We start from the raw sequence: 26,814 nt of genomic DNA on the forward strand, positions 1-26,814 counted from the left end.
GGAGAAATACAATTTTTTTGCTAGTATCCACCACAGATATGTACACATATCTTCGTGGGGCCTCGGACAAGATAACATCTCAGTATTTAGTTCTGTCTATTGACTGCCTATAAAAATATATAGCTCTTGTGGTTCCATTTAATAAAATAACAAATTATTAATTTTGCTACAATAATAAGCATTTCCTTACGTACTTGTATTTAGGCATATGTACCTCCATTATGGAGGCTAAAAAGGGCCATGAAATCATCCAGGGTTCAACCATGTTCAGCAACTTGCCAAGCTGGACCTGAGAAGCTGTGGGCTTCTGGCTAGAAACTGTAAGTCAGGAGTCTGCTGCCTCCCCTGTGCTCATTCAGCAGAGGCCAGTTGTGATGTTCTAGTTCTTTCCTCTTAGCAGTTGCCTGGAGGGACCAACTATGCAAGCCAGTAAAATAAAAGAGATCCTATGGGCTAAACTTGGACTAAAGGGGAACTAGGTAAAGGCTTTCCCCTTTTCTTGCTATCATATTTCCTTATGCTTTTCCTGGAAATGTCCTCAAGTGGTCAAACTGTCATCAGTATTTTCCGTGAAGGCTATTGCCAGCTTAGTAACATCACCACACCATACCATCATGTACACACAATGGTGTCAGTCTGTAACAGCGGTCCTGTGAGATGTTGTCATCCGGAGATGCCATTTAAGCTTACGTATACTTTATGCTGTTTGCATAATGGTGAAATTAATGACACTTTTCTAGAGCTATCCCAGTACTAAAGGATACATTAACTGTATTTCCTAGCTTTGTTTCTCACTCTCAGCTCCTTTCTTGAAGTATTAGCCTATGAGCTTTGTGCTGGGCATAATTCCAGGAAAGGTCCCTAAGTATGGTGGCAGTTTCCTGCTAGCCTCTCTGCGTGTGATCGTCACTCTTCATGGGTGGGTGGAGATGGAAGAACTACTTGCTGGGCACTAAGTGAAGGGAGAGGAGGTGCTGCTGGTCTGGGATGTAAGAGCTGGAAGAGACACTCTTCCATCACTTTAGGAACTTGTAGCTTTGAGCCAGTTTTCCTAAACCAAGAGGGTGTGGCAAACTAGCTGTAAAGAGCCACGCACAGAGAGTAAGCAAATTATCCCAATGGTCAGAGAAAGAGGAAAGGAAGAAAGAGAAGAACTGGGAGAAAGAGAGAGTGAAGGACAAGTGGTGGAGAGAGACTGCGAGTTCCTAAATAAGATCCTCGAAAAACCAAAAAAAAAAAAAAAAAAAAAAAAAACAACAACAACAAAAAAAAACAAGATCCTAATCCTGTTGATTTCTAGACTTCTTACATCGGGATTCTCAGGCTGGTCTCACAATAAAATACTTAATGTTTTGGGAGAACATAAAAATCTGTCTGGTGAGCCGGGTGATGGTGGCGCACGCCTTTAATCCCAGCACTCGGGAGGCAGAGGCAGGCGGATCTCTGTGAGTTCGAGACCAGCCTGGTCTACAGAGCTAGTTCCAGGACAGGCTCCAAAGCCACAGAGAAACCCTGTCTTGAAAAACCAAAAAAAAAAAAAAAAAAAAAAAAAAATCTGTCTGGTGTTCGGGTTTCTATTTATCTCATGTCAAACACCCCCCCCCCAAACACAAAGACACACACAGACACACACATAGCCATACAGAGATACACAGATACACACAGACACAGAGAGATATATAGACACACACACACACACAAACACAAAGACACACACATAGACATACAGAGATACACAGATACACACAGATACAGACACACAGAAATATATAGACACACAGACACAAACACACACACACATAGACACACACACACACACACACACACACTAACCACTTCATAAGAGTTCAGAAAGGAATGCTCACCACCAACTGAGATCTCTTCTCCACACACATAGGACTGACTAGTTTGAGGACAGTATACCCGGCAGACAAATATGGTACTACCAAGGGAAAGGTTGGAGACTTGAATAGTGGAGGAGCGACCATTGTGGGAATGGACTTCTTCGCTAGACTTTGAGAGGACTAATTTAGAACCAGGATGATTCCAACAGCGGTGCTTGGGATTCAAAGAGCAGGAAATATTGACAGCTGACCCAAGTGGAATCACAGGGGAAGGCTTGACAGTCACTGTGCCTCGCTTGCAGGGATCTGCAGGAAGAGACAAAGGCAAAAGTCAGCTAGAAGGAAGACATCCATTTCAAGATGGAGAGTTTGTTCAATCCCCATAGTAGGGAGAAATTAAAACTCATCAGACCACGGAACTGTTAATAACCTACATTGCTCCAGCAGCATTGGCAATGCTGGAGAATTAGAAGATAGTCATACTAAAATGTGTTTAAATTAAATGTATGTTCTTATCAAAATATCCACGCTATAGACATAACAAGAGGAAACTAGCAAGAAAACAGCATTGAAAGAACATTCTGGAATGCAGTTCTAAACTCTCTCAGGTGACTTTTCCACATTCAGATTTCACACCAGACCACTTCTTCGCTGGATAAATTACATAATTCCCGTCGCCTTTGTAATTTGAAATGCTTATTTTAGTAATTATATTAAGAAAAACAAAGACAATCTTACAAGACTTTAGGGACATATGTAGAAATAATTTCTTCTCTTAATATATCAGTCGTATTAAATGAGCATACCTTGTAATATCATTTTATAATAAAGATAAAATATTCAAATATGTGGTTTTGTGATCCCAGTACTTGGGAGGCTAAGATGGAGCATCATGAATTATTGGTCAGACCAGGCTACAAAGTCAGAAAATGTAGCAAAGAATCAAACAAAAAAACAAAGGAAAGTGGGTCCAATAACCTGCATTTTGATATTTCTTTAAGCTGTAGGCCCCTGGGTAATACGGTTGAAGTAAATGACATCTATGTTCCTCTTTTTGGGTGACTCTTATGGCTTAGTTACTATCATCAATGTCACCTTGAACTCCCATTTAACTCACTCCCAAAAGCATTCCACTGACACACTTCAGTAAAAAGAACTACAAAATAGAGATGCATTCTCAATTTCAGATGTGATGTAAATCCCCCTGTGAAATCATCTTTGGGGATAATTCTGTGATACGATCAATATGCATAAAAGAGGAATTAGTGAAGTTATTATTTACCTTAAGTAAATGAAATACTGAACAATCCTTTCAAAGAAAACACTCATTTTTATTTTCAAAACTAAATGGAATCTCTTTCCCTCTCTTAGTTTTATTCTATGTCTGGTCTTGATTTCTTTGGTTCTTCATTGTAATGGGCCAGAAAGCCCAAATCAAACTCTTACTCAAGAAGCCAGGAAAATGTACACACATGCATATGTATGTATCATATTCGTATGATAGCTGAATTCAACCATGAATACTCTTGCTAAAGTACACTCTAACTTTTTATTTTATCATTTATGTGTGTGTGTGAACATGGGCCACAGTACACAGTTGAGGCCAGGGTGTGGGCTCAAAGGGTCAAACTCAAGTGGTCAGGTTTGCAAAGCAAGTGCCTTTACTTGCTGAAACATCTTTCTGGTTCTAAAATGCATTCCATTATGCTTCAGGTTTCTTAGCCAGTTTCTCAAGAGTAAATATATGATTATATCCAATGTTAATTATTAAAATAAATAAGACAATACTACAGAGCCAAACTTATCCATTAAATGTTAAAAGACTGACTACAAAATTCACTTTAGAACACTTACCACAATACATGGTTCATTTGTACCTGAGAATTTAAACTACAATTCCTTCTACAGACAAGATTACAGAAATCTCTTACCTATATCTGCTTTAATCAACAGCCACACGAATAAAAAATTCAGTCCCAACAAGAATCCTCTAAGAGTGCGTGCCATGAGCAGTCAACTCCAGAATGCAACTCGAGTTCTCCTTACAAAAGAAGACAAATTCATTCATGTTAAGTACATTCAGAAAATGCCAAAACTACCACTTTCCAGAACAATTCAAGTACTACTGTTTCCCCATGTTGTTAAGCCTGTAAACTTAGGAAACTGAAGAATCATAGCTACCTTCCCCTCCCATCTCAATGAACCACCTTGCTTCTACCATAATTTCTTTCAATGATGGGCCATTAAGTGCAAGTTTAAGGTATAACGGGCAGAGATGAGAAGGGGTTGGGTATCTCATTCTCTTCAGGCTGCTTCAACAGCTCTAGCATGATGCTGGGAGCAACAGAAAGTTGAACATCAAGAGGGCAGACACTTCAATGTCTTGGGAGAACCTGCTTCTCAGTTCACAGATGGCACTCTGGACTTGCTTTTCCAGCAAGGCAGCTGGAGCACTATCCCATACATATGTGCTGAGCTCTAGGATAGGATCACCTTTCAAAGGTTCCATCTCCTCAACCATTGGGGATTAACGTTTAAACACGTGGGTTTTGAGGGGACATGAACAAAACAAACTTTGAAGTCATTTAAAACTGGGTTTAAATATTGTGACCATATAAAATTACATAACCTGTCTATACTCTACCACGCATAAAACTTGTTTTTCCTCTTAAAAAGGCTATGTCATCACAATAAACAGACCTCTTGATTGGTGGAGATTTTCTAATCTCATTGTAGCTCTGAAAACAGTAGATTAAAAAATGGCTCCCACTGGTGTGGTAGCATGAACACTGAATTCTATCTTATTCTGATTATTTTTGCTATACACTGATTGGCATCTTTATGGGTTTTCATTATTGTAGTGAAAAGGTTAAAATACACTGTCATAGAACATTAGCCAGCAATGCTACAAACACTGGAAAGACATGACTGAGCCGCAAGGTCAATTTTGTAATGAATATGGTGGCACAAATGTGCAAGCCCAGCACTCTGGAGCCTGAGGCAGGTGTCTTGTAGGTGTGAAGCCATCTTGGACAAACCCCTGTCTCAAAATTACAACAGGACATAGTTTTGTTTTTTGTCTTGGTAAGTTTTATGTCAACTTGACATAAAGTAGAGTCATTTGAGGGAAGGACTCTCAATTGAGAAAATGCCCCCACCTTAAGATCTGTCTGTAGGTAACTCTATGGGGGCATTTTCTTAGTTAATGATTGGTACAGGTGGTCTCAGCTCACTGGGAGCAGACCCACTTCTGGGCAGGTGGTTCTGGGTTCTGTAAGAAAATAGATCGAGTAAACCAAGTGGAGAAAGCCAGCAAACAATATACTTTCATGGTTCCTGTTCCATTTTCGGTCATAGCTTTTTTCAATGATGTACTCTGATGTACATGCGTAAGGTGAAATAAACCCTTCCTTCTCCAAATTGCTTTTAGTCATGGTATTTTATCACAGTCGTAGATAGAAATTGTAAAGAGAAATAGGCTATTGCTCTGAGAGATCTGACCCTCTTGTTATGGGGAGGATTGTGGAAGTACTTTAGGACTTTGGACCGGAAAAGTCATTGAGCATCTAGAGCTTAGTCAACTATTGTGGGAACTAAAAAGATAAACATGAAAGCAGTGTAGAAGGTAATGATCTAGCTTGTGAAATTTTAGAGGGAACAAAGGCTCTGTCAGTGTTGTTTGAGTGATATTTTGAATCAATAACCGGTAAGGTGCTGTAGAATATTAGTTAAAGATGTGCTACATTTATTTTTTCTGTGGAACACTTGTTTAATGATGCAAAGATGTGTTGTATTTGTTTAGTACTGTGAAAGCTGTGTTACCTTGTCTGTCTACAATACCTGAGGAGATGAATGGCCAATAGCTAGGTAGGAGAAAGATAGGCAGGGCTGGCAGTCAGAGAGAATAAATAGAAGGAGAAATCTGGGAAGAGGGAAGCAAGATCAAGGAACACGAAAAGGAGGAGAGGAGGAAGGAAGGGGCCAGCCACCCAGCTACACAGCCAGTCACAGAATAAGAAGAAAGAAAAGACATACAGAAATAGAGAAAGGTAAAAGCCAAGAGGCAAAACATAGATGGGATAATTTAAATTTGGAAGCTTTCTAAGTTAAGCTAAGACTGAGCATTCATAAGAAAAAAATAAGATTTGTGTAATTTCTTTGGAAGCTGGATGACAGCCCTCCAAAGAGACCAAGAGTAAAAAACAACCAACAACAGTAAGGTAAAAACCTTTGCTTTGTTGGTACAATTGGTACAATCAGCTGTGATTAAGAACAGGCCAACATCATTTAGGTGAAGTCTTCTGGGAGTATTTCCTCATGGACAGCACACAGAAGCTGTGGTCCAGAGGGTCCAAGGCTACATCTCATGCTTGCAGCCAAACGTGGTAATATATATGAGTCACTCAGGTGGTACTGGTTTTGAAGGCATGAAGGGGTCACAGTGAGCAGCGGAGGCCTGTCACTGTGTGGCAGGGCAGGAATTCCTGAAGAGAGGCAGGAGAGTTCATTAGTGAAGGTAAAAGTCTCAGTTGTAATCGAAGTCCTAAGATTGAATGGGTCATGGAGAGAAGTCGAGGCTTGACACATATGCAGAACCAGAGTCCCTGAAGAGGCTGTTGGTGAAGGTGCAGCCCAGTTTCAGTGCAGATGCTAGTACCATGGGATAATGACCATGGACAGCAAGGGCTCTGTGTGAAGTTGGCCTGAGTGGATAGGGCACAGTGTGTGCTGTGGCAAGTCGTTGAGAGTCTGGAAGTCGTGAGTCATAGCATTTGACATTGTTGGATTTTGGTTTTGCTTTGATATGATTTTAACTGTGCCCTGATTTTTCCCTCGGAGTAAGAAAGTATTAAAGTTATTTTTGATTTGACAGGTGCCTACAATAAAGAGACTTTGGAATTTTACAGAGAGCTTGGATATTTTAAAGAGACTTAGCTTTTAAGTGTTTAAAATTTTAAAAACTGTTGAGATTTTTAAAGTTTTATACTGTAATATGGATATTGAGGTAATCAGGATGAGCAAGAGAGGGAAAGTTATGGTTGAGCAGTAATGTGTTCATTTACGAAGTTGACTAGGGTCAGTTGTCCTTGTTAGTTTATGTTGATTTGATGCAGGCTAGGTTATTTGGAAAGTGAGACTATCAATTGAAATATTCCCATAACACAGCTCATGTTGGTGAGGACATCGGAAAAGTGGGACACTTATCCATTTTCAGTATGAGTGCAAACTTGAACAAACACTATATCCCAAGAAGCTAGGAATAGATCTAGATCCAACTATACTACTCTCGGGTCTATATCTAAAGGACTCTACATCCTATTACAGAGACACTTGATTATCCATTTGCTCTATTCATAGTAGCCACATATTGGAAATGGCCTAGATGTCCATTAACTGGTGAATGAATAAAGAGAATGTGATGCATTTACACAATGGAATTATTGTTCAGCTGCTAGAAATAAAAGCATAAATTTCACAGGTATATGGATGGAGTTCAGCCAGAGTGAGGTAACCCAGGCCCCAAAAGACAAATATAGTATATGTTCTCTTATAAGTGAATGTTGGCTTTTAAGCCTTCTCTAGGAATCCTACAATCCATATAACCACAGAGGTTAGGTAACTAGTAAGGGACTTAGTGGGGAAGGGAGGATTTACCAAGGAAGAGGAAATAGAATACATAGTTTTGGAGAGAGAGTGGGGAGAATGGAACAGGAGGATTAAATGGGGAGGAGGAGACAAAAGTGGGCCGGGGGGGGGGGAATAAAGAGAGGCACAATACCAAGAGCCATTTGATGAGGTATATGAAAATCTACTAATGTATAAATTTCTTAAACTATGTACATAATAAAATAAATCTAAATGGAGCCACCAAATAATGAGAAGACAACACTCCAACTAGACATCTTTTGGCACCAAGTGAAACTCAAGTGACAGGAATGGGTTACATCTAATTGAGTTGTTGGCCAAAGGGGCCCCATGGACACCCTCAAACAACTCAGGCAAAGGCTATTGGTAGTTCTCCACCAACTGATAGTAACACTCTTTGGCTGAAGAAAACACCTACATAACTCATTAAACATGAAAAAGTTGAGCTGGTGTCTATAGACTTTACCCCTACTGACTGGTGTTCACGGTACTGGGACGTATTCTGTGTGGTACCAGAGGAGAAAAGTAAACAGCAACCCAGTTACAAACTCTAAATGTACAATGGTGGCCTGAGTAAGTTATTATGGTGCAATAAGGGTGTAAATGTTATGAGAGTAAGACACCACTCTCTGATTAGATTTAAGGCCCACTCTGTGAGATGGAACCCATGCCCAACACTGCTTATATGGCCAAGAACCTGAAATTAGAGAGGGCATGTGCTTAGGGGAAATACACCATTGTTCTGCTAAAGGAGCACAACAATAAAACAACTTCTAATGACATTTTACTTTCCCCATAGATCAGTGCCTCACTAAGCCACTCTCAGAGAAGTTTTCTCTTTCAGTAGATGGAAACTAATACAGAGACCCACAACTGGACAATGTGCAAAGAGTGAGAGACTTAGGAACACTCACCTAAATGGAATGTCTGTATCAATCCCCTCCCCTTAGGGCTCTGGGAGCTATGAGGAAGGGGAGGTGAAAAAATTGTAAGAGCCAGTGGTGGTGGAGGACAATGAGGAAACTGTCTTCCAGACACAGCAGGCAGGATGCACCGTGAATTCACAGAGATGGTGGGACCACACACGGGGCCAGCACAGGTTCAAGCCAGACAGGGTTCCAATGCTGAGAAGGGAAAGTGGACACCATTTTCCACCCCTATTCAAGAAGCTATCCCCAACTGATACCCATTTGAAAAGGACAAATGTATTTTCTCCATTGGAATCTCACTGGGTATAAAAGGGTAGACCGAACACCCAGCAGTAAGTGGATAATGCAAAATGAACTCAATGGTGCTTTTGTAGATATTTTTTGTTTTTCATATTTCTTTGTTTGGGTATTTTTTTTATATCTTACTGGTCTTTTGCTTGTACATTATGGGTTCTGATTATGTGTTTAATTTTTTTTATCTGTGTATTTCTTATGCTTTTTCATTGTTTTAAATTCTGTTTTCTATTTTTCTGTTTGTTTTCTGAACAGTCAGAAAATGGTGGTATGGTAGGGAGGGTCTGGGAAAAGACGAGGGATGGGAAATTGTGATCAAAATATATTGTACAATTTTCGAATAAAAAAAGAAAAAAGAAAAAATTGTCTGTAGGCAAGTCTGTGGTGCATCTTCGTGATTAATGGTTAATGTAGGTGGTCTCAGGTCATTGGGGGGCAGTGACACTACTGAGCGGGTGTTTCTGAATGGTATAATGATTAATGCTGATGGTCCCATTGCCACTGGTGTAGTGCCACCTCTGGGCACGAGGTACTGGATGGTAAAAGAAAGCAAGCTGAGCAAGTCATGGGGAAGAAGCCAGGAAGCAGCGTAACACAGGGATGTAAACAGAAGCTTTGATTGCCCCTGAAAATCAGGTAAAAACAGTTGCGTTTATGAGAAGTTCAAACCCCTCAATAACCTTCAAGTAAATGAGGCATCTTCCAATAAAATGAAACCTCACATGGGCTGTAAACATCCTTTACACAGCCTGCCTCCAAGGTCAATCTCAAAACTACAGCTTTCTCTGAAACACAGAATGAAAGACTCTGTCCCTGACTCATCACTCACCCCATGGCTTCCAGACAGTGAAAACAATGCTCTGAGGGAGGCCAGCGAACGTCCCCAAGCAGCACCACCAGGAGAGGCAGGAAGGTACAGCAGGTGCTCCCAGTCAGTCTCTGCACACTCACCCCAGAGACAAACGCAAAATAGGCAGCTTCTTGGAAGCTGTCCTTGAGGAGACTATGAAAAAAACCAAAACACTTGGTCTTCTGCAGGTAATGATTTCACCCAGACATGAACACTCTGTATATTTACATTTGCTTCCTTCTCCTGTACTGTGGTAAGTTGAAAGAAAAAGGAGGTATTGTGAGGACAAACAGGCTAGCGGTAGAGTCTCAGGCTCATGACTTACCAGGTAAGCTGTCCACCGAGGCCACTGCCTATTTCATTTTCTCTTTAGGCCTGGCTTGTGTTGCTTTCTTAATCATTTTCAGTGTACTGGAATTGTACATTTCCCTGAACAAGGTAAAATAGCGTACCTTAGGCATTGAAGAAGCCCTCTCAAAGGTTAACAGGTAACTGTTATGGCTGCTGTCTGTTCCTCACTCCTCCACCTTCTTGATAGGTGACATTTTTGTTCACCGCTGAACTAGCAAATGTTGACTCTGAATGTGCACTGGCTTGCTGTGTTACAAAGTCATGTTGTAACTTAATAGTAGAGTTAAGGAAGTCAACAGGTTTTATAAAAACCAAACCAAAGCAAACCAAATCTTTGATAATTTTCAAGGTTCTAATACAAAATTACAAAGACTCAAAACTTTGAAAAAAACACAAATATTTTTGGATAAGTAATTTTTTTTTGAGACGTGGCCATACGTAATCTAAGCTAGCTTCACGCTCATTGCATGTTAAGGATAATCTTGAACTCTTTGTTTAATCTTTAAAATTCTATCTTTTACCTATCTATCTATCTATCTATCTATCTATCTATCTATATCTATCTATCATCATCATCCTCATTCTCCTCATCATCATCTATTTGTGCATGTGCACCTGTGCCATGGCAAGTGTATGGAGGTCAGAGGACCACTTGTGGAAGTTGGTTCTCTTGTCCCAGTTTGTGCGTCTCAGGGAGCGAACTGAGGTTGTCAGGCTTGATGGCAAGTTACTTAACACACTGAGCCATCTCATCAGTCCTAATTTTGAACTTTTTATCCTCTTACCTCCCGCTTCTAAATGCTAGGATTACAGGCCTAAGCCTGTACTTGTATGCTTTTAAATAATCAAAATACTAAGAAAGTCATGCCAAAAAGTTTTTCAATAATAGAGATACAAAACATTTTTATGGAACATGTGTTCAGTTCCAAGATATTCCCCAATTAAAATATAATTTTTGGGGGGCTGGCTTTGTTTCTCTGTGTAATTCTACCTGTCCTGAAACTTGCTTTGTAGACCAGGCTGGCCTCAAACTCATAGAGATCTGCCTGCTCTGCCTCTGCCTCCTGATTGATGCCTGGCCTCCTGTAAAACAATTCCTTTAGCCAACATTAAAATGATCAGATTAGACAGGAGAGATGATTCAGCAGTTAAGAGTACTGGCTTCTTTTCTAGAGGATTTGGGTTTGATTCCAAGCATCCACATAGTGGCTCATGATCATCTGTAACTAATTTCAGTTCTAGTTCACACCCTGTTCTGGCCTCTATAAGCCCCAGGCATGGATATGATGTACAGATATATACATGCAATCAAAACATTCCCACACATAAAATAATAAAATGATCAAAACATATACTGCAAAAGAAAAAATACATTCACGTGTGGTGTGCTACAAGTAACCTGCCTTCAGCTGTTTCCGCCCCCTCCCCTTTTTTTTAGTTCATCCTTCTCCTCCTGAATAGACAATCCAAAAGTTTTAGATTCTCCAAAGTTCTCTGATACTTCTCTTTTAACATCTGCAGATACTACAGTTTGGACCTTGGTAGTATAAAGTTTTCTCTAATCACTACTGAAAACAACAACAAAAGCCCCAAACCAAAAAAACCTCTCCTTGGAGTAGAAGATGGAGATGGTATAATTTTCATATCATTAGAAGAAAGTGTTGGTGGCAGGGATCTTTCCATTATAGGTATTACAAATTATCATTACCTGTGTTCTCTTTGCTTGAGTCTAAAAGGCTTACAAGCAGTGTGGGGGCGGAGGAGGGAGTTATTTTAACATCTTGTTTCACCTCTGCTCTAACGGCAGCAGGACGGTGAACATATCCTGCTGGGAATGTTCCAGCAGCCTGTGCAGCTTCATCTGAGTTTGCAATTTTTATGTCATCTCTGCCCAGGTGTCCAGCTTTTGCTGGACACCTGGGGAACCATCTTTGTTATGTTCTTGTCTGGCTCAGAAATACCGCTTTAAAAAGCAGACCTGGCCTCTTTTCTGATGCAGTATCTCCTGTTTGACACAACCTTTGGGTTTTTTGTAAAGGATATGTAGACTTGCACTGGTTGAGGAGGGTGGTCTGCTCCAATCACATGATATTTAAGTGCCATGATACCCTAATATCTATTCTTTTAGTGTGTTCTTTCATAATTTTCCATATGGTGTGATAAGCTTTAGTAAATCAAATTTTTCAGCTAAGTAAAATTGAGAAAGCTAGACTCTCTTGGCAGTTTCTAAAGCCACCATGTAGCCAGCAAACCTTCTTCAGAGTTCAAAGTTTTCTCTTTCTCCCCAGAAGCTGAAACATCACTGATGTGAACCAAATTTGGCACGCACACCTGTCTTCTGTGTGCAGCCTCTGAGGTGCCATTGGACTCCCACTTATCTCACTGTCTCCCGTTCGAAGATACTTAGTTCCTTAGCTTTCACCCGAGAATAGGGATTTTCCTTTCTTGCTTGAGTTTAGGAAAGTCCTTAATGTTTTCTTTTTGTTTGTTTGTTTGTTTGCTTATTTTCACCCCTTTTAGGATCTATTTTTCATTTATCCTTAAAAAAAACTTGCTGTATTCATTCCTGAGATACATGGATGGCTTGCCACACATGTCAATAAATGTAATGCAGTACATTAATGGAATCAGGGAAAGAAATCACTTGACCATCTCAACAGAAAAGGCTTTTTAACAAAATCCAACATCCTTTCATGATAAAAACATTCAAGACATTAGGAATGGAAGGAACATATTTCAACATAATAAAGGCTACACACAGCAAACTTATTGCCAACATTATGCTAAATGGAAAAAAAAAGCTCAAAGCATTTCCTCTAAATCGGGAATGAGACAAGGGTTTTTACTTTCTCCACTCTTACTCAATATAGTACAGAACAATAAGACATGAGAAGGAAATAACAGGGAAGTAAATAAGACAGGAAGAAGTCAAGGTGTGTTTGTTTGCAAAAGACATCTTTTTACACCTGAGGAAATTTAGCTCAGTGTGATGGTCCTCATACTGGGGAGCAGAAGTAGGCCAATCTGTGTGAGTTAGAGGTCAGCCTGCTCCACATGGAAGTTCCTGCCTAGTCAGGATTTAATAGTGAGGCCTTGTCTCCAACAAACCAACCAACCAACCAACCAACCAACCAACCAACCAACCAACCATCCAAACAACCAACTAACCAACCAATCTAAAAACTCCACCAAAAAACTCAGAATGGATAAACACCATCAGCAATGTAGCAGGATACAAAATTAATAAAAGAATTAGCAACCTTTATATATACCTATGACAAACATGCAGACAAAGAAATTGGGGAAACCATCCCATTTAACATACATACATACACACACACACACACACACACACACACACACACACGCAGGATCCCAAGCATTTAACACACACACTAAAACAAAGAGTAACAAAACAAAAAATCTTACCTTAGAATAAGCCCAACTAAAGAGGTAAAAGAACTCTTCCATGAAAAGGCTAAAACACTCAACATTCAAGAAAGGAACACTAGAAGATGGGGAAGACATCCCATGTTCCTTGATTAGAGGAATTAACATTGTGAAAATGGTGACACTTCCAAAAGCAGACTCCAGTTTCAGTGACGCCACCAATCAAATTTCATCGTCATTCTTCACAGAACAGAAAAAAAAAAAAACTCTTAAAGTTGTTTGTAAACACAAAAGTTCCCAGATAGCCAAAGCAATCCAGAGCAGAAAGAATAAAGCTAGGTGTGTAACCGATCTGATTTCAAGTTGTACTCCAGGACTCTAAAACAGCACAGTATTCACACAAAACAGACATGATCTGTGGAACTAAGGACATAGATTCTATCTCTCACAGCCACAGTCACCTACTTTTTCTTTCAACAAAGATGCTGAAAATACTAAATGCGGATAAGTCAGCCTCTTCAACAAGTAGTTCTATGAAAACTGGATGGCCACATGTTGAAGACTGAACCTAGGACCTGTAAAAAATCACCTCCAAACATACCTAAGGCCTGACTGACAGACCAGAAACCCTAGAATTGTTAAGGAAAAGGTAAGAAGAATACTTCCAGACATGGGCATAGACAGGGACATCCTCACTTGGATTCTAGTCATGCAAGGAATAGCCCAAATTGACATACTGAACCTGATGAAATGTAAAAGCTTCTACTTAGAAAAAGAAATAGTTAAGCAAGTAAAGAGACAGTCTACAGAAATCTTTGCCAATTATATACCAGAGTATTAGTATATAGAATATATAAACATAGAAAGAAACCTATGCAACAAGAAATCAAACAATCCAGTCAATAAATGGGCTAATGATAAGCGCATACAGTTCTTAAAAGATGAAGTACAAAGAACAGGCATATACAAACTGTCCGACATTACCAGATACCAGTGAAGTGCAAATAAAAACCACATTGAGATTCCATCATCACTGAGTCAGGATGGCATAAGGAAAAAAACCAACAAACAATATAAAAAGCAAACAACAAGGAGAACTAGCAAGTGGTTCAGAGGTTAACAATGCTCCTCCTGTGCAAGTCTGATGACCTGAGTTTGATTCCTGGGTCCCAAAGTGGAAGGAAACAACCAATGCCTATGCATTCCCCTTGACCTCAACACGCGAACTGTGGCGGGTGTGCACATCGGTACACATAAAAACACACTACTACTACTGCTACTGCTACTGCTACTAAAAGATTTAAATGGCCGAACTAGGTAAGGTGGTGTACACATGCAACTTTAGCATTCAGGAAGCTGAAACTGGCAGATCACTACAGCACAGGAGTTCAAGGCCAGCCTGGAAAGCACAGCAAGAAGTTCATCTAAAATAAAGACGTCAATGAAACGATTTCTAATGACATCCTGCGATACTCATAGGTATAGATATATATAGATAGGCTGAGCTGACAACCACGGAGCCTGTATGGGACTGATCTAGACCCTCTGCATATATGTTATAGTTATATAATTTGGTTTTCTTGTGAGAACCCTAATGGTGTGAGCAAGGCCTGTCTTTAACTATGTTGTCTGCTTTTGGGACCCATTCCTCCTACTGGATTGCCTCATCAGCCTTGATAGAAGAGGAGGTGCCTAGTCTCACTACAACTTGATATACCATGGCTGATGGCAGTGGGATGCCCACCTGTATCTGAAGAGAAATAAATAGTGGAGGAGTGGATGGGTAGTGGAATAGGGGGAGGGGCTGGAAAGAGGGGAAGGAGGGGAAACTTTGTGATGTAAAAACAAAAAAAACCCCAAAGTCAAACAAAACAGAAAAAAAAACCCTCAAAGAAGACAAAAAAGGAACAAAAGAAAATGACCCCAAATAAAACCAACATTTATTGAGAAAATTAAATCATAAGGTTGGGGAAATGGCTTAGGGGCTAAGAGGTGCAATTGCTCTTGCAGAGAACCTGAGTTCAGTTCCCAGCACTCACATCAATCTTGAACTCTAGTTCCAGGGCATTGGGCACCTCTTGCCTCAATGGACAACTGCACTCATGTGCACCTACCCACTCCTCACCATCACACATGCACACAACTGAAAACAACACTAATAAATCCTTTTTAAAAAGAACATCAAATCCCTGCAAGATGCTTCTTCCTCGGTTTGTTGGACAGGCCTCTGTGTGATACCTCAGGACTGAAGTGCATGGTCAACATGTGGAGGCATGAGGTTTATTTCTCCCTCTTGAGCCCTGGGAAATCCTGATGAGTTTGCTTCCCCTGTGACATCACCCTCTGTCTGTTCATAAAGTGAGGTGAACTTAAGACAAACAGCCATCCTACAAGGTTTTTCTTTTTTTCCTTTAGAGGTTAGATTTTAAGTTTTTTCCTCTTTTTTATTACTTTTTAAATAATATTAATCAAAATTCCCACCTCCCTTCTACTCCTCCACACACCCGTTCCCCCACCCCCCTCCAGTTCTAAGAGAGGGCAAGGCACCTTGCCCTGTGGGAAGTCCAAGGCTCTCCTTGTTACTTTCAGGTTTAGGAAGGTGTGCATCCAAAGAGAATAGGATCCCCAAAAGCCAGTACATGCAGTAGAGACAAATCCCAGTGCCATTATCATTGGCCCCTCAGTCTCTCCCAATTGTCAACCACATTCAGAGGGTCCAGGGTCCAGGCTCATTCAGCCCCAGTCCAGCTGGATATGGTGAGCTCCCATTATCAGGCACACTGTCTCAGTGGGTGGACCAACCCCCTCGTGGTCCTGACTTCCTTGCTCATATTCTCCCTCCTTCTGCTCTTCAACTGGCCTTGGGAGCTTAGTCTAGTGCTCCCATGTAGGTCTCTATCTCCATCCGTGGCACTGAAGTTTCTGTCCTAACAACCCTCTGCCTGATGTTTACTTAACCAGTTCCTTTCCTTGACATTATAATGACAAAACACATTGTGATTATTCTAAACTTGAGCGTCCTTTCTGGCCTTTGTTAACAAGTTTCCATAATGCAGAGCACATAATTTAGTAATTAATCCTTGTTTTACTGCACAAAGTAACTCTTACCATTTCTAGACTGTGGCGACATATGCGGTGATCAAGATGGCATGGGCGTCTTAGTAGCGTTCTCAGAGTTACACTAGAGTATGTCCCGTGCATTCCTCTTGCTCCTCCATCCCTCCAGATGCTGGCTAACCTAACAGCAGCTCCGCTCCTGCTGCCCTTTGCAGTTCTCTGGGACCTGGCCCACACAACTCATTTATTTTCAGTGAGCCTCAGGGCTCCCTTGCCAGTGCCAAGAGTAGTTAGCTCACAGCTGAAGTGGATGATGTGTGCTCTTATCACTTCCTTCCAAGCTTTCCAAAAGAGCCCCCTGGGAAGCGACTGGCCTAGTCAAGAACGGAGAAGACCTGGGAGAGAAGCTGCAGTCTCAGCTGACGAGTCTAGCTGTGTGGCCTGTCTACGGAATGAGAAATAAATCCGTCCCTGATTCATAGGACTGTTGTGGGGTTAACATGAGATGCTCTTGAACCCTGTACCCACCATACAGAACAAGCTGAAAAGGAAAAGAACCCCAGCACATTTTTTCAAAGACATTGTTAAAATTCAGGTAGGTAGCCTGAATTTTTGATCTCTCTTTTTAAACGTTCCTCTAGTGCCACTGAAATATTAATTTGGTTAAAACTAGGTGCTGTCTCTTCGTTTGCTGTACTCTTAAGTATATCTCTGATTTTAACTTTGAAGGAGTGAAGTAAGTCTTCTATTAGCCACAGTGCCCACCAAAGGTAGTGAGAAAAACAGACATTCAATTCATATTTTTATCTTAAAAACAACAAAAAAATATTGCTGCCGCGTGCAAAGTGTACTAAAATCTTCCAAGAGCAAAGGAAACCGTTGTTCCAGATCTCTTCTGAGATTTGGTGGTTACTTTTTAAAGGCCGCTACGGCAAGAATTTGCTAGAGAACAAGCCAGGTGCAGCAGTCTGAAAGCGAGCCCATTACTGAGAAATGATTGTAAGATGATGATTCTTCTCCTCTAAAGTCAGACTGAGGTTCAGAGTTTGTCATCCTATCTAACTAACCACAGTGACTCAGGAGCTACAAGGCACGAATCTGAGCTTACTGCTGTGCCTAAAGAAGGGATAGCGGAGGACTCACTGAATCAGGCGTGGGGAATGCAGAAGACAAGCGGCTCTGTACCCATTCTGAAGATCAGGAATCTAATCTTTCTCTCTCCTCTCCTCTCTCCTCTACTTCTAAGACAGCACCTCACTATAATGAATCCGTGATGCCTGACTTAGTTTCCAGAGTATGGGACGGGTCACGGATGGCCCCCAGGTGTGGCTCCCCGCCAGACCCCCCCCCCCCCCCCCCCCGTCCCGTTAAGAGCACCAACCATTATTCTCATCCTAGGGAAGCCTGCGAGGCTCAGGATAAGGACCAGCCAGTATCCTAGGGTGAAGGGAAGTCCGACTCTGGACCACGGAGTCGCGATGCCTCCTTACCGGGTTCCTCGTTGCCACTAACCAGAGGTATTCATTCCCGCGCACAGGACGCGGAGAGGGATCCCGGCAAGCCCTGGCCGAGAGCCGCGCCACCCGCAGGAGTCCTCGCCGTAGCGTGGTCCCCTGTGCTGTGACCACGGCAAGTACCCCTGTGGGGGTGCCCGGAGCTTGGGGAAGTACCTCTTGCGCTCTCACCACGCCCTCCGCGAGCCGCAGAGGGAGGGTTTAAAACTAAGTGACAAAAGAACCTATGCGTGTGACCCTGGCACTAGCGCCCCGCGTGCTTAGCGTGGTTCTGAGAAAAGAGGGAAACCGCCCAGGGAGGGCGGCATGTGCCAGAAAATGACTAGGCTGACGCGCGAACCGACCCAGAACCACTTAGCAACTCATTAACTAACATCTCATTTATTTAAATGTCCCTTTAAGGACATACAAACAGAAGGGGAGCTTACAACAAAATACATTAGGTAAAATATTTCTTATCTGCGTTCATACTGAGAATCTAACACGCCTAACTAAACGTTTTTCTTTCCCTCATTATCAGCCGATGAATAAAGCAGAACTTCCGAAGCCTGTGTGTGCGTTGCTGCTGTCCCAGGGTCCTTCCCAGTCCGCTACACCCGGACCTCCCCCCCTCCCCCCCGCCCAGCCCAGACCACAGGCCCGACTTAGACTTCAGTTTTTCTGCCTTCTAATTTGCCTGTGTAAATGTTGGGAAAAGTGCACCTCTCGAATCTACACCTTGCAAGTAGATTGTGTCGCATCTAATTTGCGTTCTCCAGTAAGTTATGTGAAAGCTACAAATACAGCTTTTAAACGTCAGAATCCAACTAACAGTCGTGAAAATCATTTTTAACAAAGTTAACGGAATTGCCTCAGTCTAAAGTAAGTATGTAAAACAGGTGTAGTGTTTCTCACCTCTAATCATAGGCAGGAGGGCTTCAGAAAGTTTCACGACGAATTAAGCCACTAATTAGTTTTACAGGAACAAATATTTCAAATCTGATGATTTTTCTATAAGAGTGTCCATAATATGCTACCTAATTTTTTTCTGCAAAACATTAAAAACCCAAATATATAAGTTTTGTGGTGTCATTGAAGTAGTTTTAACACCAAGTGAGAATAAGCTAAATAATAAAGAATAAGCAAATATGCAGTAGCTTCGGGTTAGTTGAACTGACAGTTGGTGATATCAGAGATGATATATAAAAACTATGATGCCAAATATTGATGATAAACTCTATGCTTTATGGGTTAGGTTCTCTCTCTCTCTCTCTCTCTCTCTCTCCCTCCCTTCCTTCTTTCTTTCCTTCCTTCCTTTTTAAAGACTAATTTATTTAGTATATATACATTGTTCTATTTGCTGGCCAGAAGAAAGCATCAGCCCTCATTATAGACAGCTGTGAGCCACCATGTGGTTGCTGGGAACTGAACTCAGGACCCCTGGAAGAACAGACACTGCATTATAACCTCTGAGCTATCTCTCTGTCCCGAGTTAGGTTATTTTTCAATAATTGTATTAGCTTATTAGTTGGTCATCTATGCATATATAATGAAAAGCAGCTGAACGTACATGGGAACTGTGGTCTTAAAAATCCCTATGTTGCTGGTCAGTGGTGGCTTTAGCCTTTAATCCCAGCACTCAGCAGGAAGAGACAGGCGGGACTCAGTGAGTTTGAGGCCAGCCTAGGCTACAAAGCAAGTTCCAGGAGAGCCAGGGCTGTGACACAGAGAAACCCTGTATCAAAAAAACCAAATCAAAGCAAACCAAACAACACAAAAAATTCAAAGCAATCCCTTTTTCTTCTCTGCAAGAGTATAGTCTAAAATGCTGAAAGACCACTGGTTACCAACCTCCATCTACCTTACAGCATTACTCACAGATGCCCATGGCTTTAAATGTCACTGAGACATTTTATTTACCTCAGAAGTAAGACATGAGAGTTTAAGAGGCAAGTTTAAACATGTTCATGAAGCAAGTTCATCAAATTGGGAGAATACAACCGTCTTTGGTTTTTCTTTCTCCAGGGGCAACTCAATCGGATGATCTTTCTTACATAACATGGAAGACTGTTCCCCATCTATTTCTGGACCTATTTCAGGTCCAGAAACTTGTGCTAGTAGTTATGCATAAGAATGCTTCTCTCATCCAACTCACTCCCTAGGTTTTCAGTTCCTTAAGTACAAGGATCCTGTTGCACTATGTCTGCTCTCTTGCCTCCAGCACATGGCACAATGAAGGGCACAGGGCAGGAAGCTCAATAAAGGGTTACTGAGCTGAATTAGCTCTTTTTCAAAGAGCTCTTTGTTCATCCCAAATCCTAGGTATTTATTTTGGATTTTTAAAACTTTCAACAGAGTTAAAAGGCTGTTGAACAATGACAATATTCTTAGCAAGTCTGGGACCCTTGCATCAGTGCAGAGCTTTCTATTTTCCTCCCTCCATTCTCTTCTCCCTCCTCACTGTAGGTGGCTGCTTGCCTAGTGAGAAAGGAAGAGAGGCTTGCTGGGGTGCTGTCTAAAGAGCAAGTCTAAGGCACTGGAGGTGGTTCGTGCAAGGCAGCAGGAGCCCAACATGTGAACCAAAATGTCAGCCTATGCCTGTGACACGGCTTTTTGCAAACGAGAAACTCAGCTAAGTGCATAACCACAGTGACACTGACAGAGGCTTTTCTAGGAAACACTAGCTCAGTTTCCATTCCTGGCATGTTTTTATTCCTTCAAATGTCTATTTTGGCTCACTGCTGACACTAAGCTTCTTGAATGTCCTTACTTGGGCATTCTAAAAGTAACTGAGTCCTCTATCTAAAATGCCCCTAGGATAAATATTAACAGGTGCTTTCTAACATGGAGATTGCAGATATTAGCTAGTGCTGCTACTAATAAAGCATGGTAAGAAAGTGTGGTGGCTCCATAGGGAGCCATATATCCAAATAGATAAACCTGTGGGGTCCATTCTCATTCAAACCACCATAGAAGGTGTTTAATATTCTATGAACAATGAGACCCAGATCTAAAATCCACTCCTGCTTGTTTCCTTGCAACAAAATAGAAAAGTTTTATTATTTTATTTTTAAAAATAAAAAGTTTTATTTTTAACAATACTCATTAAATTATTGGTTTTACTCACCACTCCATTGTGTTAATTCAACATAACTCCTCAATATGCTTGTGATATCAAATATTAGAAAGACTATATATATATATATATGTATGTATGTATGTATGTATGTATGTATATCTTTTGGATTTTTGAGACAGGGTTTCTCTATGTAACATTGAATGTCCTGGAATTCTCTCTGTAGACTAGGCTGGCCTTGAATTCGGAGATCTGCCTACCTCTGCTTCCCAAATGCTGAGTTTAAAGGTATGTGCCACCAATGCCCAGATAATATATGTAATCTTACATATACATATGTGAATAATCAGATTCTAGTAAATTCCATTCTTAAAATATAATCTTAACATTTATTTATTTGTGTATTTATTTACTTTTTATTTATTTTTCTCTCCTACCTCCTGACAGCAGTTTTCTCTCTTACTCTACCTGCTCCCCCACCCCCAGACCTTACCTATTCCCCAGAGACACTCCTCCTCTGTTTTCCTTCAGAAAATAGCAGGTCTCCCACAGATATCAGTCAAACTTGGAATAACAAGATACAATAAGACTGGGCACACACTCTCCTATCAAGGCTGGATGAAGCAACCCTGTAAGAGGAAGAGTTCCAAGAGCAGGCAAAAGAGTCAGAGATACCTCCACTCCCACTGTTAGAAGTCCCATAAAACCACTAAGCTAAAAATCTAGCATATATGTGAGAGACTTAGTTCAGACGCATGTAGGCTCTGATGATTGTTGCTTCAGTTTCTGTGAGCCCCTATGAGACCTGCTTAGTTGATTCTGTGGGCCAAGTTCTCCTGGTGTCCTTGACTCCTCAGACTTCTACAATTCTTCCTCCCCATCTTCACAGGAGTACCCAAAGCTCCAAGGTTTCTCAGATGTCCAGTTCCCACTCTTACCCCATCCCCATTCCTGGTCATCCAGGCACAGTAGAGCATGGGTTCCAATGCAAATTGGCTCTCAAATCAGACCAGTTATTAGTTGGCCAACCCCACAAGTTCTGCAGCTCCATTGCCCCAGCACATCTTGCAGGCAGAAGGATAGATTTTAGGTTGAAGGTTTTGTAGCTGGGTTAGTTTGTACCAGTCCCAACAGTGGAGTCTTCATATCCTTTACTGGGTGTCTATGGTGGTTTGAATAGGAATGGCTTCCATAGACTTATGTGTTTGAATTCTTGGTCCATAGGGAATAGCATTATTAAGAAGGGTGGTCTTATTGGAGGCAGGATTTGAAGTCTCATAAGCTCAAAGTATTCCCAGTGTGGCACACAATCTCCTTCTGTTGCCTGTAGATAAAGATGTAGGACTCTCAGCTACCTCTCTAGCACCATGTCTGCCTGCATGCTACCACGTTTCCACGACAGTAATGTAATAAACCTCTGAACTGTAAGACAGCCTCATTTAAGTGTTTTCCTTTATAAGAGTTGCCATGGTCATGGTGTTTCTTCACAATAGGAATATAAACTAAGACAGAGTCCTCAATAAGGTGATCCTTATAGACTCCTGGGAGTTCCTACTGTACTTGGTTTCCACATCGCCCCTTCCCCAGCCCCCTCCAGTTCTAGTTGTCTCTCCCCAAACTGTTTCCTTCTATTCCTCTCTCAAACCTGATTCCTCCTGGGAATGAACCCATTCCCATCCACCCAGTACACCTGCAAGAAAATCTGTTCTATTTCACCTTCCCAGGGAGATTCTTGTATCCCCCCTTAAGCTCTTCTTGTTCCTTAGCATTTCTGAATCTATGGATTGTAGCATGATTATCATTTACTTAGCAGCTAATATCCACTTATTAGTGAATACATATCATGTTTATCTTTCTGGGTTTGGGTTACCTCACTCAGGATGATTTTTTTCTAGTTCTATCCATTTGCCTCAAAATTTAATTATGTCATTGTTCTTAACAGCTAAGAAACACTTCATTGTGTTCATGTACCACATTTTTTAAATCCATTTTTTGGGAGGGACACCTAAGTTGTTTGCAGTTCTGGGCTTTTATGAATAAAGCCACTATGAACATAATTGAGTAACTGTCCTTGTGATAGGATGGAGTGTCCTTTGGGTATATGCCCAAGAGTGATAAAAGTGGGTCTTGAGGTAGATGATTCCCAATTTTCTGAGAAACTCCCATGTTGATTTCCACAGTGGCTCAACAAGATTGCATTCCCACCAGTAATGGAGGAGTGACCCCTTTGCTCCACACTTCACCAGCATAAGTTGTCACTTGTGTTATTGGTCTTAGTCATCCTGACAGGTGTAAGTGGAATCTAAAAATAATTTTGATTTACGTTTCCCTGATGGCTAAGGATGTTAAACATTTCTTTGTTTCTCAGCTATTTAAGATTCATCTATTGAGAATTCTTTGTTTAGAGCTGTGCCCATTTTAAATTTGTTTGTTTGGTTTGTTGATATCTAGCATCTTGAGTTCTTTCTTTATATATTTTACATATTAGTCCTCATGGGATGGAGTTGGTGAAGGTCTCTTCCCTTTCTGTAGACCATTGTTTTATTGTAGCAACAATGTCCTTTGCATTACAGAAGGTTTTCAGTTTCTTGAGGTCTCATTTATTAATTGTCCATTTTAATGCCTGTTCTATTGGTGTTCTGTTCAGGAAGTTGACTCTCGTACAAATGCATTCAAGGCTATTTCCCACTTTCTCTTCTTTCAGGTCCAGTGTATCTGATTTTATATTGAGGTCTTTGATCTACTTGAACTTGAGATTTTAGTAGGGTGATAAATATGGATCTGTTTGCACTTTTCTATATGCAGACAGCCAGTTTAACTAGAACCATTTGTTTTTAATCATACAAGTCTTTCTTTTGCTTGAATAAAGTTACTCCAGGATATTTTATGTTATTTGTGGCTGCTATGAAGGGTATTATTTCCCTAATTTCTTTCTCAATTTGTTTGTCATTTCTATATAAATGGCTACTGATTTTTTTGAGTTAATCTTGTAGCCACTTTACTGAAGGGGTTTATCAGCTGTAGGAGTTCCCTGGTGGAATTTTTGGGTCATTTATGTAAATTATCATATTATCTGCAAATAATGATACTTTGACTTATTTCTTTCTAATTTATATCCTCTTGATCTTTTGTTGTCTTATTGCTCTAGCTAGTATTTTAAGTATTATATTGAATAGATATGGAGAGAGTGGACAGCCTTGTCTTGCTCCTGATTTTAGTAGAACTGCTTTGAGTTTCTCTTCATTTAGTTTGATGTTGGCTGTCAACTTGCTGTATATTGTCATTATTATTTTTAGGCATGGCCCTTGTATCCCTGATCTCTCCAAGACTTTTATCATGAAGGGGTGTTGGATTTTGTCAGAGGCTTTTACAGCATCTAATGAGATGATCATGTGCTTTTATGGTTCAGTTTGTTTATATGGTGAATTACATTGATTTATTTTTTTATTCACCCCTGCATCTCTAGGACAAAGTCTACTTGGCCATGGTGGATGACTGTTTTGATGTGTTCTTGGATTTTGTTTGCAAGTATTTTGTTGAATATTTTAACATCTAAGCTTATCAGGGAAATTGGCCTCTAAGTTTTTTTTTATTGGATCTTTGTGTAATTTGAGAATCAAGGTTACTGTGGTCTCATAAAATGAATTTGACAATGTTTTTTCTGTTTCTGTTTTGTAGAGTGATTTAAGGAGTATTGGCATTAGCTCTTCTTTGAAAATCTGGTTGAATGAATACTGCACTAAAACCATTTGACTCTGGGCTTTTTTTCAGTTGGGAGACTTTTTTTTTTTTTTTTTTTATGATGATTTCTTTTTTTTTTTTTTTTTTTAAATTTATTTATTTATTAAGGATTTCTGCCTCGTCCCCACAACCGCTTCCCATTTCCCTCCCCCTCCCCCGATCAATTCCCCCTCCCTCATCTGCTCGAAGAGCAATCAGGGTTCCCTGACCTGTGGGAAGCCCAAGGACTGCCCACCTCTATCCAGGTCTCGTAAGGTGAGCATCCAAACTGCCTAGGCTCCCACAAAGCCAGTACGTGCAGTAGGATCGAATGACTGCTTCTATTTCACTAGGGATTATAATTCTATTTAAATTGTTTTTCTGCTATTGATTTAACTTTGGTAAGTGGTATTTATTGAGAAAATTATCCATTTCTTTTATATGTTCCAAATTTGTGGTGTATAGGTTTTAAAGTATAACCTAGTGATTTCTTTGGATATCGTTGGTGTCTGTTGTTATATCCCCCTTCATTTCCGATTTTGTTAATTTGAATATTCTCTCTCTTATCTTTTAGTTAGTTTTGATAAGTGTTTATCTATCTTGTTGATTTTCTCAAAAAAACCCACCTTTTTGTTTCATCAATTCTTTGTATTGTTCTCTTTATTTCTATTTTATTGATTTCAACTCTCCATTTGATTATTTCTTGCCACTCACTTCTCTTAGTTGTGATTATTTCTTTTTATTCTAGAGCTTTTGGGTGTGTTGTCCAGTTACTAGTATGATATTTCCCCATTTTTTAAATGCAAATACTTAGTATTATGAACTTTCTTTCTAGCACCACTTTCATGGTATCCAGTGAGTTTGGGTATTCTGCATTTATTTTCATTGAATTCTAGAAAGTCTTTAATTTCTTCATTTCTGTTTTGATCCGTTTTTCATTCAGGAGAGAGTTGTTTGGTTTTGATGAATTTATAGGCTTTCTGTTCTTTCTGTTATTGAAATCTAGCTTTCACCCATGGTGGTCTGATAGAAAGCTGGGGGTGTCTTAGTTAGGGTTTCTATTGCTGTGAAGAGACACCATGACCACAGTAACTATTATAAAGGAAAAACATTTAACTGGGATTGTTTGCATTTTGATATCTTTCGTCCATTGTCATCATGGTGTGACGTGGTGGTATTCAGGCAGACATGGTGCTAGAGAAGTAGTCGAGTGTCATAAATCTTGACTTGCAGGCAACAGGAAGTGGTTTTTCTCACTGGGTATGGCTTGAGTATGTATAAGATCTCAAAGCTCACTTCTACTGTGACTCACTTCCTCCAACACATGTAATCCAACAAGGTTAGACCTGCTAATAGTGCCACTCCCTTTGGGGACCATTTTCTTTCAAACCACCACAGGGGATTATTTCAATTTTCTTGTTTCTGTTGAGACTTGCTTTGTGATTGAGTACATGGTCATTTTGGGGGAAAGTTTCATGAGGTGCTGAAAGAAAGGAATATTCTTTTTTTATTTTTCAGAAAATCTGTCGATTTTATTCATAAATAAAACTAATTCTTTTTATTCATTTATTTATTAAAAATTTCCACCTCCCATCCTCCCATTTCCCTCCCACTCCCCCTCCTCCCACTCCTTCTCACTCTCCAGTCCTAAGAGCAGTCAGTGTGCCCTGCCCTGTGGGAAGTCCAAGGCCCCCCTCCATCCAGGTCTAGGAAGGTGTGCATCCAAATAGACTAGGCTCCCAAAAAGCCAGTACATGCAGTAGAATCAAAATCCGGTGTCATTATTGGCTTCTTAGTCTGCCCTCATTGTCAGCCACATTCAGAGGGTCTGGTTTGATCACATGCTCTTTCAGTTCCAGTCCAGCTGGCCTTGGTGAGGTCCCATTAGATCATTCCCACTGTCTCCGTGGGTGGAAAGGAATATTCTTTAGACACTGTCTAGACTCTTTTTCTTCTCTCGCCCAAGGCTATGTATGTTTTTTAAACATTCTGTGACCCGCTCAGGAGTTTATTTTTGTTGGAATCTGTGTTTATTGTATATCTGTAATCATTTTCTGGTCAGGAGTGCCTTTTTTTTTTAATGCTAAGTGGGTGTGGCTAGAACCAACTTCACAGCCCTACCTGCTTGCTCTGTCCAGTCTAACATGGTGGAGGTATGTTCACT

At 40.6% G+C, this 26,814-nt stretch overlaps 1 protein-coding gene across 8 annotated transcripts in view; it reads right to left on the reverse strand.

Moving 5' to 3' along the window:
- The window catches only part of Il12rb2 (interleukin 12 receptor subunit beta 2), a 73,949-nt gene extending 55,795 nt beyond the window's left edge, over nt 1-18,154 (reverse strand). For 2 of the 8 annotated variants that reach the window (XM_041679574.1, XM_041679521.1), the window contains exons 1-3: nt 17,852-18,154; nt 3,776-3,885; nt 1,866-2,150 (exon numbers count right to left, since the gene is read on the reverse strand). In XM_041679574.1, coding sequence (XP_041535508.1) covers nt 1,866-2,150; nt 3,776-3,851 — 361 coding nt within the window. In that variant the 5' untranslated portion in view covers nt 3,852-3,885; nt 17,852-18,154. Of the gene's footprint in view, nt 1-1,865; nt 2,151-3,775; nt 3,886-9,542; nt 9,717-9,888; nt 9,993-16,412; nt 16,627-17,742 lie in introns of those variants that run through there. The other 6 variants (XM_041679545.1, XM_041679538.1, XM_041679531.1 and 3 more) reach the window with 6 other exon arrangements.
- Nucleotides 18,155-26,814: the final 8,660 nt, after the last annotated feature.

The sequence above is a fragment of the Microtus oregoni genome, unplaced genomic scaffold (assembly GCF_018167655.1).
Source record: "Microtus oregoni isolate MIOR12 unplaced genomic scaffold, Mior012 000002F_ref0000024, whole genome shotgun sequence".
NCBI lineage: Eukaryota > Metazoa > Chordata > Mammalia > Rodentia > Cricetidae > Microtus > Microtus oregoni.